General features: G+C 41.8%; 3 protein-coding genes across 3 annotated transcripts; 2 read left to right on the top strand and 1 right to left on the bottom strand.

Moving 5' to 3' along the window:
• Window positions 1-365: 365 nt before the first annotated feature.
• On the top strand, window positions 366-4,834 carry RAB8A (RAB8A, member RAS oncogene family). The gene is made up of 8 exons (XM_048077800.2): window positions 366-530; window positions 806-866; window positions 1,633-1,693; window positions 2,101-2,178; window positions 2,655-2,744; window positions 2,835-2,900; window positions 3,306-3,356; window positions 4,123-4,834. Exons 1-8 carry the CDS (start codon window positions 407-409, stop codon window positions 4,213-4,215), a joined length of 624 nt encoding a protein of 207 aa, XP_047933757.1. The 5' UTR covers window positions 366-406; the 3' UTR covers window positions 4,216-4,834.
• A 3,278-nt stretch (window positions 4,835-8,112) lies between these two features.
• On the bottom strand, window positions 8,113-13,825 carry CIB3 (calcium and integrin binding family member 3). Its single transcript, XM_013195241.3, has 6 exons — window positions 13,347-13,825; window positions 13,003-13,037; window positions 11,175-11,286; window positions 10,663-10,810; window positions 9,647-9,842; window positions 8,113-9,157 (listed from the first exon to the last, which is right to left on the bottom strand). Exons 1-6 carry the CDS (start codon window positions 13,395-13,397, stop codon window positions 9,136-9,138), a joined length of 564 nt encoding a protein of 187 aa, XP_013050695.1. The 5' UTR covers window positions 13,398-13,825; the 3' UTR covers window positions 8,113-9,135.
• Window positions 13,826-14,888: 1,063 nt separating this feature from the next.
• FAM32A (family with sequence similarity 32 member A) lies at window positions 14,889-16,406 on the top strand. The gene is made up of 4 exons (XM_048077787.2): window positions 14,889-15,050; window positions 15,385-15,523; window positions 15,640-15,693; window positions 15,869-16,406. Exons 1-4 carry the CDS (start codon window positions 14,974-14,976, stop codon window positions 15,935-15,937), a joined length of 339 nt encoding a protein of 112 aa, XP_047933744.1. The 5' UTR covers window positions 14,889-14,973; the 3' UTR covers window positions 15,938-16,406.
• The last annotated feature ends 376 nt before the right edge of the window (window positions 16,407-16,782 follow it).

Here is a 16,782-nt window from a genome sequence, read left to right as displayed (position 1 = left end):
GTTATGACCAGTACCGAAACACGAAGGGCTCCGGGGGTGACGGGGAGGGAGCCTCGTGCGTTGGGTGCTGCCCCCGGCCCGAGCCGCCCGCTCTGGGGGTGGCCGTGGGGCCGGGGTCGGCGCCACCCCCTCCCCTCGCTGGCCGTGCCCGGCGGCCATTAAACGGTCCTGTCAGCCCCGCCTCGCCTCGGCTCCTTGCTCCGCGCGTCACGTGACGCCCCGCCCCAATCGCGTCGCTCCTCGCCGCGCCGAGCCGAAGCCAATGAGGCGCCGGCTCCCTTCCCTTCCTGCCGGGTCCTGCGGGAGCCGCGCCGCTCGGCTCGGCCAATGGGGAGGCGGCGGGCGGTGATGGGCGGCGGGCGCGGCCTATGAGACGGCGCGGAGGGCGGGGCGGCGGCCGCGCAAGATGGCGAAGACGTACGACTATCTCTTCAAGCTGCTGCTCATCGGAGACTCGGGCGTGGGGAAGACGTGCGCGCTCTTCCGCTTCTCCGAGGACGCCTTCAACGCCACCTTCATCTCCACCATCGGTACGGGCCGCCCGCCGCGCCTCACGGCCGCTCCCCCGGCCCCCTCACGTCCTCGGGCCGCTCCGGGGCCGCCTCAGCCCCGGGTCGCTGCAGGGCCGGCGGGGCCGTGTCGCCGTGTGCCCGGCGTTGGGCAGCCGCGGGCCCGGGCTGTGGGTGAGGGAGGCTCCGCGTGTGGTGCTCCGAGAAAGTCCCGGCCCCAGCCGGGAGGTGAGAGGGAAACGCGTGTGGCCGGTCTGTGAGGAGGCGGGAAGTAACTCGGCTGTTTCTCGTTTCAGGTATCGATTTTAAAATTAGGACCATAGAGCTAGATGGGAAGAGAATTAAGCTGCAGATCTGGTAAGGCTTTCCTTCTGCGCTTCCGTGAATTAAGGCCTGGTAGCGCGGTGTCAGTGTGGTGAGACCGCGTCTGGGATATTGCCTCCAGCTCTGGGCCCTCAGTTCCAGGACAGGGAACTGCTCGAGAGAGCCCAGCGCGGAGCCACGAGGATGAGGAAAGGAGTGGAGCATCTCCCTTATGGGGAGAGGCTGAGGGAGCTGGGGCTCCTTAGCTTGGAGGAGACCGAGGGGTGACCTTATTGATGTTTGTAAATATGTAAAGGGTGAGTGCCAGGAGGGCAGAGCCAGGCTCTTCTCAGTGACACCCAGTGATAGGACAAGGAGCAGTGGGTGCAAGTTGGAACATAAGAGGTTCCGCTTAAACACGAGAAGAAACTTTTTCCCAGTGAGGGTGGCAGAGCACTGGGACAGGCTGCCCAGGGGGGTTGTGGGGTCTCCTTCTCTGGAGACTTTCAAAACCCCCCTGGATGCGTTCCTGTGTGACCTGATCCAGGTGTTCTTGCTCCGGCAGGGGGATTGGACCAGATGATCTTTCAAGGTCCCTTCCAATCCCTAACATTCTGTGGTGTACAGTAGTGATGTTATCACCTTTTTTTCCTCCCATTATGCTTCTCAGCAGTTTATGTTATCGTAGAAATCAAAAATCTAGTTTTAGCATATTTAAAGACTGGCTCAACAATATTTAATTAAAATTTCTGGTGGCTTTAATTTGGGCATGGGAGCTTGGGTGGTTTGCGTGAGCCACGCTGTGTTCTGTGTGTTGCAGGGATACGGCTGGGCAGGAGCGATTTCGAACCATCACAACGGCGTACTACAGGGGAGCAATGGTAGGAGCGACACAGCTTGCACTAAACGTAAACCAAAGGGTGCAGCTCTCACAATCAAACCAGCTGGGTTGTAATGTGGGACGTGTGTAACCATTCCTCTTCCAAAACGTAAACTCTAACCTGGGTAAACACTTACAGTCGTGCTCCTGTTTCTTAGTGCGGTGCTGGAGCTGTACTGGGGCAATGTGGGAGGTCCCAGGGTTGGATTTCCACAGTGACTCACTGTAAATACACATCCGGTACGCCTTATCTAGCAAGATACAAACTGCAATTAAACGTTATGTGCAGCTCTGAACCACCTTTTGTTTTAATAGTGCTTGTTAAGTTGTTCTTTTCTGTTACGGACAAGCCTTTAACTCTTGCTTAAACTGATGCTGAAACAAGGTGTTTATCTCCTTAATCTTTAGGGCATTATGTTAGTCTATGACATCACCAATGAAAAATCTTTCGAAAATATTCGGAACTGGGTCAGGAACATTGAAGAGGTAATTTCTGTATTTACTTACTCGATGTTGAAGATGCTGTTTCCCCTCCAAAAAACCTTAGAAGTTAAATGCTTCAGAAATGTTATGTATCTTTAAAATAAATATGCTGAAGGCTATGTGGAAAATAAATTGAATGAAAATCAGTAACATCTTGTAGAATTTCTTGGTTAGCAGTAATTCATTATGCTTACACAGGAGCAAGCTTTTGTCCTTGTAGTGAGTAGGGTTCCTATGAGGTAACGTTTTCTTGCCATGACAAGCAGACTAAGAGCTGTCATTATGCAGGACACACACTGAGCTATCAGTGTCTGCAGTAAGCTGCTGGGATCAGGTGTTTTGGGAGAGCTCATAAATCTACAGAAAATGCTTAGCACCACCGTCTCTATTTTAAGTACTTGATGACCTGAATCATCATCTTGTCAATATTTGTCTACAAAAAAATAAGAAGTCCTTCCTTTGGTCTGTTTCTGCCTCAGCACGCCTCTCCAGATGTTGAAAAAATGATCCTTGGGAACAAATGTGATGCAAATGACAAAAGACAAGTTTCTAGAGAGCAGGGGGAGAAGGTAAGTGCTACAGCCTGGTCTCCACCCTGGCTGGTTGTATTTATAGCTGTTCCTGCTGATCCAACTAACGTGAAACTTGCTTTTGTTCAGCTTGCAGCAAGTTTTGGAATTAAATTTATGGAGACCAGTGCAAAAGCAAATATAAACATAGAGAATGTAAGTACTGCAACCTTTCTTTTACTCATGTTATAATAAGTGCAAACAAGCAACAAGAAAGCTTGCTCATCCTGATCGTATGCAAAACTCAATTGTTAGGTGCATCAGATGTGTTATTAAATACATGTCCTTGCATCCTGTGATGGCATTGTGTTACCAACATTATGCTAAGTAATTTAACTTGAACTTGGTACTTAGACTGTAACACAAGGGCATTACAGTAACTAGTGTTAGAGGGACATCCTAAAAAATCTGGGCTTATGTCTCTGCATGCAATAGTGCCATTTACAAAGGACATCATTTTGCTACAGTATAAAACCTGGGCATGATAAGGCAACTTATTATTAAACAGAACTGTTAGGGCACAAGCTGTTAACCATGTAACTTGCAACTGTTTTGTTACAGGCGTTTTTCACTCTTGCCAGAGATATCAAAGCAAAAATGGACAAGAAGTTGGTGAGTAACTTTTACTTAGTCCAATCCCTATTTAAAGAGGGGAAGAAAAAAGCCAAATGCCAACTACTTTATCACAGCGAGTCAAAAAACATTTTGTGGCATCTTTCATGGGGGATGCACTGAAGGTTATAGAAATATATTTTTAGTTTTCACAGGCTGTGCTCTTGCCTGGGCTTATAAACAATTGTCTCTGCATTTCAGAAATTAGTTGCAGCAGTTGAGGTTTCCCAAATAAAATTCTTTTGTTTGTTTTATTGAAAGCCAAGTGCGAGGTAGAGCAGAGCAGTTCTTGCTTTCTGTTTGGAGAACTGAATTGTATGGATTAGAAGTACAGGAGGTCCACTTCATAACACTGTTCCTTATGAAATGAAGCTAAAGAAGATTTCATCTACTTTTACTGAACATTCTACCTTTATGTGACCAGACATGCTGGTAGAGCTGTAATATTTTGGGTCTTGCTGACAGTTCTGAGATATTGTAACAAGAACCGAATGTCCTATATTTTTTCTAATCTCGTTTGCCTTTTGATCTTATGGAAAGAAGAATAGGCACGGTACGTGTTAGTCAAAGCCAAAAGTAGCAGATGCAGTTCTCTGACTTCTCAGAGTGAAGGAGTGGAGACTCCTGTTGATTTCTAGTAACCTTTTTTGTGTAATGAAAGGCTTGATTCAACAAAACGTATAGATGAAGTATGGATGCTAGATCTTACAACAGTACTAGAAGCTGTTAAGTATAAAAAAGTAACTGAAATTCTTTGCATCTTCAGGAAGGCAATAGCCCACAAGGCAGCAACCAGGGAGTCAAAATCACACCAGACCAGCAAAAGAAAAGCAGCTTTTTCCGATGTGTTCTTCTGTGAGGGACACGGCCTTAATCTGAGCGTCTGCTCAACTGAACTGGACTGTGCCTGTTCTGAGTGAGACTTCCTCTGTCTGTGGACTTAGCATTTTCAACACACATTGTCACTTTGTGACCATCTGAATAAGAAATTGTTTATTTTAGTAATTGTCTGACTCTTCAATTTTGGAGATGAAACAAGTTTATTTTTGTCAGATTGCCACTGGGCATATATATTGTCTAGCAGAGGGAATACAGATCAAATGTGACCTGTAATAGCACCTTTGCTGACAGGCTTCAATCTTATTGTTCATATCTGTAATGTATCCAAATTAGAAAGATTAAGTTATGATCAAAATAAGAAACTGAAATGCCAATATTAATAAAGTACAGGTATGTGTACATGATACATGTGCATATCCATATCTAGATGCATATAAACCATTTGCATCAAAACATCAAATAAATGCACTTAAGTAAGCAGTACAGGTGTATACCTTTTCAGAAGGTAGAAGGAAGCTTTCTACATCTCCACCTTTTTGCTACTACAGAGTAAATCCTTAATCTGCCTAATTACTCAATTGTGTTTTTCTAGACAATCCACGAGTACAATTAGAGTAAAAAAAAAAAAAAAAAAAAAACATTCAAATGAATCTATTAAAAAAAAAAAAGTACTGTAAATGTAATGGTTCCTTACCATCAGGAATTTCTTTATCCATGTTAAAGATGGCCATGTTTAAATAATCCATACATTTAACAGGAGATAATAGCTACAATGTGTCCCATGCAAACAATCTGTGGTCTGTTTTTGGAGAAACAGACCGCAGGGACATGTATTTCAGCATATAATATCACAGTGGACAGCTTTTCCTTCTCCAGTTGAGAATGACTCCAGATCTGTCATGATGTAGTAGCTAGTTATAAATTGTGACAAGAAAATGTATTGCACTGCTTCCAGTTGTGTGTTCCCATGCACACTTGCTCACATATGCAAATAAATGTTGCACATATGAACACTTTCTGAAAACAGACTTTTTAAACTGAGATTTGCCTTGCTGCTGTGTATTGATCATTTCAGATTCCAAGCAGCAACAAACCTGTTAATAGCGTGCATCAATGCAAATGATATTTAGTTCTCAGTGGAAATATTTATTCTTATAAACACAGTCTCGTACATTCCGATGTATAAAATGTAACAGCCTAGTGAAGCACCTAGGTAGCCAGTTGCTCTGAGTTCTGAGCTGTAAGCCTGACTCTAGTTAGATTGATAAAAGGAGCCAGTAAGAGCAATCTACTTAGAAGTCTGCTGTCAAGTAATTGGAATTATGGTATATTTGACCCAAATGAACATATCACCTGTGTCCTGCAACTCACTGGATTTGTTAACGTGCTGCTTTGTTTACATTGACAACTGCACTTAAGGGTGAAATTAAAGCTCATTTTAATGTATTTACTTACCAGCTTTGCTTTCTTCAAGGTTGTGGTATTACATTCAGGCCTCAAAGTAGCACTCGTAAGTGTTACTGTAGTTAATTATGAATCTGATAGATATTTAAACTTTATAAATCTGCAGCATGCAATTGGGCTCAACAGGAATATTGCCCCTTTTTCTAAAATAAAAAGAAATTTTATTGCATAAGTTACTGGATTATAAAAACGCATCTTATATGCCACCAACTTTTTTCTTTTAATAGCTAGCAAATTAAAATGAGCTCTGTTCATTATTAAAATCATATGTAAAACTTTCTTCTAACCAGTACCTTATGATGTTTTGTTCTTGTTTGTTTGTGTGTTTGCTTGTGGCTTTTTAGTGTGAGGACGTGGTGAACACGCACCATGCTGAATTACATGCAGATGTATCTGTAGGGTAAAATCATGTTAAGGTACTGAAGAGCCTTCTAGTCAGTATGTGCTTCAAAGGGTAGGTAATACACAGCTGTAGATTGGGCAAGCAATGCTACTATCTTCATATAAGGATGCTTTAAAAAAAAAAAAAAACTATGCTTCAAGAAATTACTGGGGCAAAATTGGGGAGGTAATTCAGGCATGGTCTGAATGCTGTTCTACACAAAGCAGATCTGTTTAATGTGTTGTTTCTGGCTTAGTAGTAAATGTGGTTTGTATCACATCTATCCTTTTTCTTTAATATAGCCAGATGTTGCAGCCAGACTTATTTTTGGAAATGACTGGAAAAATCAGTGGTTAATCTAAGTTGATATCGTGGGGCTCTGCACCACGACAGTGGGTCTTGCCTGTTGACAGCATCTAAATAGATAACTTGTCCTGAGATGAGAAAGAAATACCATATTAACTTAAAAGTGGATAAAACTTGAAGGATTGAATTGTTTTTCATTCCCCATTTTCTACATCTTATGTTACTCTTTTGCATTAAAAACTAACTCTGTCTGTGAACAACTTCATTTAAACTTATGCTGGTTGTTGCACGTGTTTATATACCTAATTTATAGCATGATTTCCAAACTGATTGGTTTTGTTCAAGGAACATGTTACTGCCCGATCTCAGGAAGTTTCACGTAGTTACTGTGACCTACAGTCATCACTGTACTTCTAGGGTATACAGACTCGCAGAAATTATATCAGTGTAAGCAATATGAAACCTCAAAATATGAATGCAAATGTAAGACAGGGAAAGGTTAAAGACACTGTAGTTGCATGTATGCTTGGCTATGTATTGCTAAGTACTGACATCAAATGTTGGATAAGTACAACATGCAGTTGATGTTTCCATCGCATAATTAAATTGTGTTTTTTAAGCATGAATGTTATGAAAACACAAAGATCAAAAGAGGTACTGTGTAAATGAATACAGGAATGTATTTATATGTAAGCTTTCTTTAACTAAGATGGAAAAAATCTGAAATTGGATACAGAATTTGTAAAACAGGAATTTAAGTAGATCCGTAAAGCTAACGATGCGCTTGCTACGCATTCTCAGTGTCTAAATACCACTAAAATGTCAGGTAATCAGTTAACACTTGGTTTGTAGAGAAACAAACCCATTTTTGAGCATGTTCTCAAACTCCCTTACTTTAATGAGTATCATAGAATTCTGTGGTTGACCTTATTTTTGAGGCTGATTGCAATTATTCAGATAGTCTTCACCCTTTCAGGTGTAGAACTGTCAGTAGCTTATCTGTCAATAAACAGTGGAACTGCTGTTTTAATGCTCACGTCGTCTAGTTCCTGTGCAGATAGGCACATCTAATGTTCTTTGACATCAGAGCCTTATGCCACCGTCAGGCTTTCAGCCTCAGATTTATAAATCCTATGGATTATATTAAGTCTCTTTATTGCTGCTGAAAATTATTCGGTCTCTACTTTCATGTGGGATGCTAATCATCTTACTGACAATTGTTAAGGGTTTTATTGTGGTGGCGATGTGTTTGGCTGATGCTCATACTCAAAAGCTACCGTGATTTCTTGCTCTCTTGGACTCGAAATGGATGGGGGTTTAAGCTGGAGAGGAAATGGACAAATGGCTGCTTAATGGTCTCCATTTCTGCCAGAAGTTCATAGGGGTTGGGAAAGAGTGATGACTAACTTGTGTCCTCATTTACAGATGAAATAAAGATCTGTTCAACAGAACGTTAATGGTAATGTGCAGTCTGATTATTTCAGGCTGCCTTATTCTTTGACCCATTTCTTTCACTGATCATTGGAGTTCTTGTTTCCGTAGTTAATACATGTTTAACAGGCTGGTCTCTCTAGCCTTTCAGCAGGAATCATGCTCTAAATTGAGCATGAGTTGGGACTTAAGACTTTGTTTTTGAAGGGAACTTAAGGGAACCAGCATTTAAAAAAGCAACTGTAAACTGTGTGTTTAGAATGACCACTTTTGACTGCCACCCTTCCCACAACTGCTTTCTTAAACACTTCTCATTGATTTTCATGTTTGTATTAAAAACAAAACTTTTTATTACAGTATGTATGTTTTTACTCTGTTGTACAGGACCCTGAGCACTGCATAAATAAACTTCTTATGAAAAGAGAATTTTAAAAAATTAGTTTGTCAGTTCCGTTCATCATTAATACACATAGATTCTCGTGTGGAAAACAGGACACTTTTAAAAACAGAAAAGAGTGACAGGAATCTGGGATAGGATCTTCTTTTGTTGTTTAAAGTATGTTGACTTTTCATTACAATTTCTGAAATAGAGAGCACTTCCTGATACCTGTCTCAGAACCGTAACGGACTTCTGTTACACACTAGGAGAATACTTTAGCAAATTGCTTCACTGAACCATTTGTTAAAACTGGTAAAGCTGATCAGAGGCGTTGTTTACACAATTTTGAATTAACTGTGATTTTTCTAAAAGTATTTTCAAAGTAGGTGGCGTTCTCACGACTTCAAAACCTGAGCTGAGTGAGTACTTCCTGCACTCCTTTTAAGGAAAACCAAGTTCTGTAGGCAGCAATATGTTTTCCTAAACTAAAGCTAGATTTGTCTCTCAGGGAAAAGGAGTAGGTCAGTAGGAAATGGTATGGGGATTTGTGAATGTAGAGTGAGTCTATAATGGTTTTGTTTTTAGTGGATAGTAGGGTATTTTCTTAGGATTTTTTTTAGAAGATTTTTTTAGAATTTGATACAAGTTCCTTTCCTATCTGCTTGTATCTGAAATTAAAAATAAGATTTTTTTTCTATATCAGTGTCTAGACCAGACTTGCTCTAGTGGAGGAAGGGGATAGGAATAGACAATTTTAGAAAAACACGCACCTTCTGTGAAATTACAGGGAAATTTCAGTGAAGATGGATTATTCCTTTTAAAGAGGTAAACAAGAGAAAGGGTTCTCTGACTGGTTCTGTTTCCAGAAATCATCATCTGTGGTCCTCTCATTTATCACTCTCATGGATGGTCGTCTCAAGAGAAACAACAGTTGTTGCAGGTTCAAGAAACACTTCTATCGTGAAGTTTTTCTAGGTTCAGATGCGAATGTGAAATGTGCTATTAAAAAAAAAAAAACAGGAAGCAACGTTAACTTGTGTACCGGTGTACTCCATTCAAAGGGATTCACTACAGTTAACCCTAGGATTGTAGTTTAAGTTGGAAACTATTTTTAACACTTGCAAGGAACAGTTACATTAAATAAATGGAAGATTTAGAATGCTGCTTTATTTAAGTAATGCATCAGAAACCATGCTTGGACCATGTTACGCATCAGCTGAACTAATGTCATATACTTATCAATGGAGCCTAAGTGCTAATATCAACTTTTACAGTTACTAGGACTTTTAATCGTGTAAAAATATATAGGTTCAAAAAACAATAGTCACATACAAGCCTCTGTGCTTTCTCATGCATCTGGCAGCTCTACTAGAAACTGCTGGGGAAGACCAGTGGTCTGTAATGGCTGAGGAGACAGGAAATGCACGTTTTGGAGACTTCTGATAAAAACCCAGCAATTATGTGTTATAAATTAAAAGCAAATATTACCTGAGGAAATCTGGAGCTCGTATTATCATATGCTGAAAGTCTTCCAAAGAAAGCTTGCCATCGTTGTCCAGGTCAGCTTCATAAATCACCTTTTCACATACAAGGCGAACTTCTTCTGGGGTAAGCTCATTGCGGGTCAGTTTGTTAACAGTTTTCTCTAGATCTGATTTGCATATGTAGTCGTCATTGTTAAAATCTGTGAAAGGAAACAAAATGAATTCAATGCAGGAAAGGTCAGTATTTCACATGGCTGACTGCCAAGCCTTAATAGGAAGGGTTTAGTTTCTAGGCTCTAATGTATTGATGTAAGCAGAACTTTCAAATGGGATAGGAAGTTACATGTATTTGTATAAAAATTCAAGAAGAACAAAATAAAAATCTTGGTCTCATGTCTCTTTATCATACCTAAGGTAACAATCGTGAATAGTTTAATGGCTAAACGTAGTCTAGCCATAATTAAATCACCCTAGTAAATCAGTACTACTGAATTAAATGGCAGTAACAGGAAGTTAGAGAAGGGGGCTGTTCAGTTTTGGTGGGGGTTCACTTTAAGATTTTGCTGAATCACAATATTTTACTTATTTATGTATATAAATTTGCCCTTGGAGAAAACTGCTAGAAGTGTGATCCCCACCTAACCCCAGTCAAAACCACGCTGCAGCTTTATGGGCAACCAAATCCTTTGTGGTGAACTTTTCAAGGCAGTTTCTCAGACAGAAGTATTTATTAAATGTTTATCAGTTCTTGAAAACTGCAGATAAATTCAAGTTGTAAATTTTATAGTAAATCCTAATTCCAGTTAAATAAGAACAGAGACAAGAGGGTATAAAGGACGAGAAGTTTTTGGAGAGAGAATGGGCATTCGAATGCAATGCAGAGAAAGGCTGTATTAAAAACACATCTAATTAGAAAACATTCTGGTGGCAAAATTAATTATTTTACATTTCCATGTGCAGCTACAGGCTTTTCCCAAAGTTTTTTTTCTGTTGTTATTGTTTTTTGCCTATGTCACTCACCATAAATTTTAAAAGCATAGTAAGCTTTTAAGTCTCTGGGAGCCATTTCACTCAGCACAGAAAACATGTCCAAAAAATCATCTAAAGTCATATTGCCGTCTCCATCCTCTGAGAAAACCTCAGCTATCCGCTGGCGGAATGGATTGTCCTGGGAAACAGAACAGAGGAGCGAGGGAAGGTCATTTTTACTAGCATTTATTTCAGTGCAGATAAGATACAACTCGAGCAAGATTGTTTTTGTTGTAACCCCTTTTTGGCAGTCAAATACTCCTTTTTCAGTTCTTATGTTCTTGTCTAATTTATCAGAGTTAGACACAGCCGCAGCTGCCTTCAACCTCTGTTCAATTTCAGGGTATTTTCAAGGAATCACTAGAAGCTTCCAGAAGGACTTCAGTAGCCAAAATTTATTTGTATTTCATCCTCCCAGCAATTAGTACTGAATGAATTATTAAAAAAGGGTAGATTAAACTGAAATGTGTCACTTGATTCTCGTTGTGCTCTTCAGTCTGTACCTTCAGCTCTGGCATGCTGCCAATGAGTTCATAGGGAAGTGTCACGTCTGGTTTATCGGTGTAGTCGAGCGGAACTAGCTGTGGGGCTAGATCTCGGTATCTGTAAAACAGTCTGAAATAGAAAGGAAGGCTCGTTTAGGGAACAAGTTATTTAGACCCCTGAGATTAATGTGTTTGCCTTTTCCATCTCATTTTTCACACTTTACACACTTCCACATTCCTTACCGGAGGGATGATACTATTCTCTAAATAACATTTATTATGCCCTGTAGTTATTGGTGGAAGAGACAAAATTAAAAAGAACAACATAGTATAACTGGTGAAAAATACAAAGCCTTCATGCTTACAAAAAAATGCTTACAAAGGTTGGGCAGCCAAGCCACTACATAAGGTGTATCTAAAAAAAGATTTTTCACATACTTTCAGATTCACTTCTACGTTGCCAGCAATGGTATTCAGACACACAGTGTATTTAGAATTTATGTATTTATGATAACAAGGCACATGACCTTCAGCCTGAAGGTCCACTTAATCAGTTTTCAAACACACACAAAAAAATGTTTCAAGGCAAAAGGTATCTGTTTTTCAAGTCCACAATGAATATGACCAAAAATAATGGATTTAAATTGGAGCGTGAAAGAATCAGTTTAAATGTCAGAATAAAATCCCAGATGACTAAAGACATAGCCAGGGAAAGACATATCTGGGACCAACTCTAGCAGGTTTTTATTCACTTCTTTTTATCTCTGTTTTTCCATAGAACTGGGGTTTGGAAGACAGAAAACATGCATAGTCATTTGAATGCATTTACTACTTTTTCAGCATGCTATTTGCTTCAGTTCTTTATGCTAAAGGATCCCATTCATAGCTGTTATCAACAAAACAATAGGGTAGAATTTTAAAAGGGATCCTTATCAATAATAAATGTCTTATTCATGACACAGAGGTTCTGGCATCTATTTACTACGTGGAAAGGCAGATAGATTTAGATTTCAGTTATTACAGATTCATTCATATTTTATTTGATATTGAATTCATACATGGATATCAAGGTTCTAAAGAGGGACGTTTGCACAAAATTGTTATTCATGCTCTGTGCTTCAGAGAGATTAGCAAATAATGTCTGATTACCTGTTGAGAGATGCAGGAACTGAATGAACAGTTATTTTTTCTGTTAATATGCCCAATGGTTAGTAAAGACAATGAAACTTCAATGTTATGTATGTTACTATCTGTGTAAATATATATATATTTATGATAGAACAAGTTTTCAGTGAAGACTCTCAGTCTCATATGAACAGAATACCAAACCTGTAGATCTTGTGGCCAGAAATGAATGGAGTATTTGATGAGGCCCATGAAGGCTCCAGGAAAAATGCACTTTAGAGTACCACTGCTAATTATTTACATGAAGACATGAAGAAAATGTGAATAAAATTTGACAAAATCATTTATGATTTCATAAAACAGGCTACATGTCCCAGTGAATAACAGTACACTTTGAAGCACTTGACTATAAATGAGGTGAGGGAATGTGGAAGCCAATGGCAAAGTACGCACTAAGACATACTCTGTTACACTTATTTCTGGCAAAGAGACTGGTACCTTAACATAAAATTTAGAATCCTGTCTCAGTTTATGATAAATTACATTGTTTTTGTAAACTAAAAAAAAAAAAAAGGCACATTGTCCAAATGAATCACTTTAATTTTTAACTTTGTATAAATACATTTTTGGTTTTTTTTAAATATCCTATACGTAATCTGTTTTGTAGCAATCTCCATATTTTATACATAAAACACACACACAACACACACACAAGACTCACCTCAGAATTTCTTTCCTGGTAAAGAACGTGCAGTCCTATGAAATAAGAAATGACATAATATGTAATGACAGTTTTTAGCATGCATTGGCCCTAACTTTTCCACTACAGTGACTCAGATGGAATTATATTGTAATGTATGTGGCCAAGCACTAATACTCTTTCCTTTTGGCATATAATTTATACTTTATAACCCTTCCTGATGTAAGAATCCAAGCATGTTCCTAAAAACCTTTGCTGTAATTTAATACTCTAAGTAATTTTTAGAGAGACTGCTTAAAAAAAAAAAAATAAAACTTGCCATTATTCAATATTCTGTCTTAATACCCATTTAGTTTGTTTTGTACCTGATATGCATCCAGTTGCTCTGGAGTGAAAATGGTTTGCTTGTTGCCCATTTCTGGCTCTGACTGCTGAGTCTTGTCCCATCATTCTTTCCTCAAAGTCACCTTTATAGCTGGTCTGGATATTCAGATATTAAAAGCTACAACAATGAGGTTCAGGTAAAGCAGAGGATCAAGTAACCAGCTTCCCTATTCCACAGGCTGCAGAGAGTCATAATAGGAGCATTTCATCAAATCTCTAGTCTGACTACTCAAGGCTCTTATCCAGCATCACTCACCTGTCTCCTGTGTGCATAATAAAGACTCACGTTACAGTATTTAGCCAAACAACTAATAGCTTCTTGTTTGTGTCTTTGGAGCAGCAAGCAGACTTCATGGACTGTACATTTTCATTCCTTCATATGGTAAATTAACTGAAAAGTGTTAGCAATGTCCTTCTTTAAGAATGAACACCAAATGCTAAAAACTAGCAACAGTGATAGTAACCTTGTCCTTTTTGTCTCACTTTTCTCTATAATATGCACTGTGCACTGTCCACTAATGTTAATGGTAGTTTGCTCTTGAGGTAGTATCTATGAAGCCCTCTCAGTCTCTTTATTCCTCCATTATCTATTAATACACATTATCACTGGTTAGTGGCTATTAATGTAACATAAATGCATGTAAGTACATATACGTTTTTTACACTGAAAATACATGTGAATATGCTGGTTATACATAAAACCAGAAATGTGCTGGTAAAGGCTATATGAAACATGAAACACAAGGGCAGAAGGAGGACCTGACAGCACTACTACGGCCTGTGGTGGGCTGCCTGATTTATTGCCCTCAGGCAGGCTGTAACATCTTCATTTCTTGGTCCTTCATGCTGTCTGCCCAGGAGGTATGTCTGGTGTCTGAAATTTTGGTGGCCAAATCTACTCCCTGCTGTGAAGATATGCCGGCCTTGCTTAAAATAAGCGAAGATCTGAGAATCATTAAGGTTGGAAAAGACTTCCATGATCATCTGGTCCAACCGTCCCCCTACCACCAATGTCACCCACTAAACCACGTCCCCAAGCACCACGTCCAACCTTTCCTTGAACACCCCCAGGGACAGTGACTGCACCACCTCCCTGGGCAACCCGTTCCAATACCCAACTGCTCTTTCTGAGAAGAAATTTCTCTTAATTTCCAACCTGAACCTCCCCTGGCGCAACTTGAGGCCATTCCCTCTAGTCCTATCACTAGTTATCTGTGAGAAGAGGCCGACCCCCAGCTCCCCACACCTTCCTTTCAGGTAGTTGCAGAGAGCAGTAAGGTCTCCCCTGAGCCTCCTCTTCTCCTGACCGAACACCCCCAGCTCCCTCAGCCGCTCCTCACAGGACTTGTGTCCCAGACCCTTCACCAGCTTCGTAGCCCCATTCTGACTTCAAACTCTTCAAAAGATGCCTCACACTGGGACTGTTCGCTGCGGAGCGGGGTGTGTGGGGAGGGGACAGGGCTTTGGGTCGGGCACTTGGCGCTGCCGGGCTCCCGGGGCCGCCCTCTCAGGGCCCGCCCGGTGCTGCCGGTTTCTTCCCTCACGGGGAAAAAAGGAAAGGAAAAAAACAGGGAGCGTTCTCGCCGCCAGGGGGCGGGTGGAGCGGCCATGGCGGACTACGAGGCGGTGCAGCGCGGCCCGCTGCGGCTCAAGGGCAGCGGAGCCGGGCTGGGGGCCGGCAAACGGTGAGGGGACGGCGGCGGGGGGGAACCGGCGAGGGGCTGGGGACTGGGGCTGGGCGCTGGGGAACCGGCGAGGGGCTGAGGACCGGGGCTGGGCGCTGGGGAGCCGGCGAGGGGCTGAGGACCGGGGCTGGGCGCTGGGGAACCGGCGAGGGGCTGAGGACCGGGGCTGGGCGCTGGGGAACCGGCGAGGGGCTGGGGACCGGGGCTGGGCGCTGGGGACCGGGGCCGGGCGCTGGAGAACCGGCGAGGGGCTGGGGACCCGGGGCCGGGCGCTGGCGACCGGGGCCGGGCGCTGGGGAACCGGGGCTGGGCGCTGACTGCCCGCTGTCTTCAGGAAGAAGAAGAAGGCGAAAGACAAGGCCCAGATCCTGGAACAGATCGTGAGCAGCAAGAAGCAGGAGGAGGAGAAGAAGCGCGGCCTGGACAAGCGGACCCCGGCCCAGGTGGCCTACGAGAAGATGCAGGAGAAGCGGGTAGGGCCAGACCCTTCCTCTGGGCTCGGGGAGCGTTAAAAGCCCCAAAGGCACCCTCAGATGCAGCCTCTGAGGGGCTACTGCAAGTAACCGGCCTCTCTTGTGTCTTCTTCCAGCAAATGGAGAGGATCCTGAAGAAAGCGTCTAAAACCCACAAGCAGAGAGTTGAGGTGAGCAGAATTATCCTGATTTATTCATACTCGCTTGTATTTACCAGCACACAGGCTTGCTGGCTGGAGGAGCTTTTTTTCTGTGAAACACAAAAGCTGTGAGAAGGACATCTTGTAGTTCAACAGCGGTGATGTCTGCGTCATGTGTTAAATGTTTTTTTTTCTCATCCCCTAGGACTTCAACAGGCACCTGGATACTCTGACTGAGCATTACGACATTCCGAAAGTCAGCTGGACCAAGTGAATGGACTGCTTTTCGAGGCTTTGCATCAGGAGTTCTGTTTGTATTGAACGGGGTTGCCATGTAAATCTGTGTATTCTTGATATTGAGTATTTAATATATCTTCTAAACATTTATGACCTTGTACTGTTTTATTTAATTGTTTTTTAAAATCAAATATTCAACAAAATCTCTTCTTGACTAGTGAACACTGGTTTATAGAGTTGCAGAGAGCTATTTTTTTTTAGTGCTCAAAGTCGGATTAAGGCCAAAGTCAATTGCTTTGAGCTAACTGGAAAATGTTCTTTTATTTGTTCAGTACTAACAGTTCGCCTTTTTAGAAATGAAGAGTCAGCTTTTCTTGTAAGTTACAGGACTTGTATAATGTCTATCTATACATACTGGGGAGGAGGGGTGTGTGCTGTGTTCTAAGATCCTCTTGTACCTTTACCTTTGATGTAACTTCTTATTAAAATACTGCTTTCATCCTTCATTTTGGTGCTGACTTCCCTATGAAATGAGGGGCAGTGCACTGATGAGGAGGCAGTGCACATGGAGGAGATCGTTTTATGTGGATTAAACGTAACAACCTAAATCGTATCCTTTGTATTTGCATTTACTGCTATGCTAAGTGCTCCTGTGGAGTTCTTTGTGCCGTTTTTGAAGTGCTTGCCTGCGTTTACAGTTGTTACTCTGAGGGGTGATGTGACTGATGTGTATTTACACATTGCAAACCCTCCCGTTTCTTCATCCCGAGTGTTTTTCCTCTTCTATCGCTGATCCAACCCCGGGCTCCCCCCTCAGCCTGCCCGAGCCGCCCCCTCTGTGGGCTGCGGCTCCGTTTCATGGTGGGGTCGAAATGCAGGGAC

The sequence above is a fragment of the Anser cygnoides genome, chromosome 27 (genome assembly GCF_040182565.1).
Source record: "Anser cygnoides isolate HZ-2024a breed goose chromosome 27, Taihu_goose_T2T_genome, whole genome shotgun sequence".
Classification (NCBI taxonomy): domain Eukaryota; kingdom Metazoa; phylum Chordata; class Aves; order Anseriformes; family Anatidae; genus Anser; species Anser cygnoides.
Note: the sequence above shows the minus strand (reverse complement) of the source record. Positions and strands in the feature narration are given on the sequence as shown.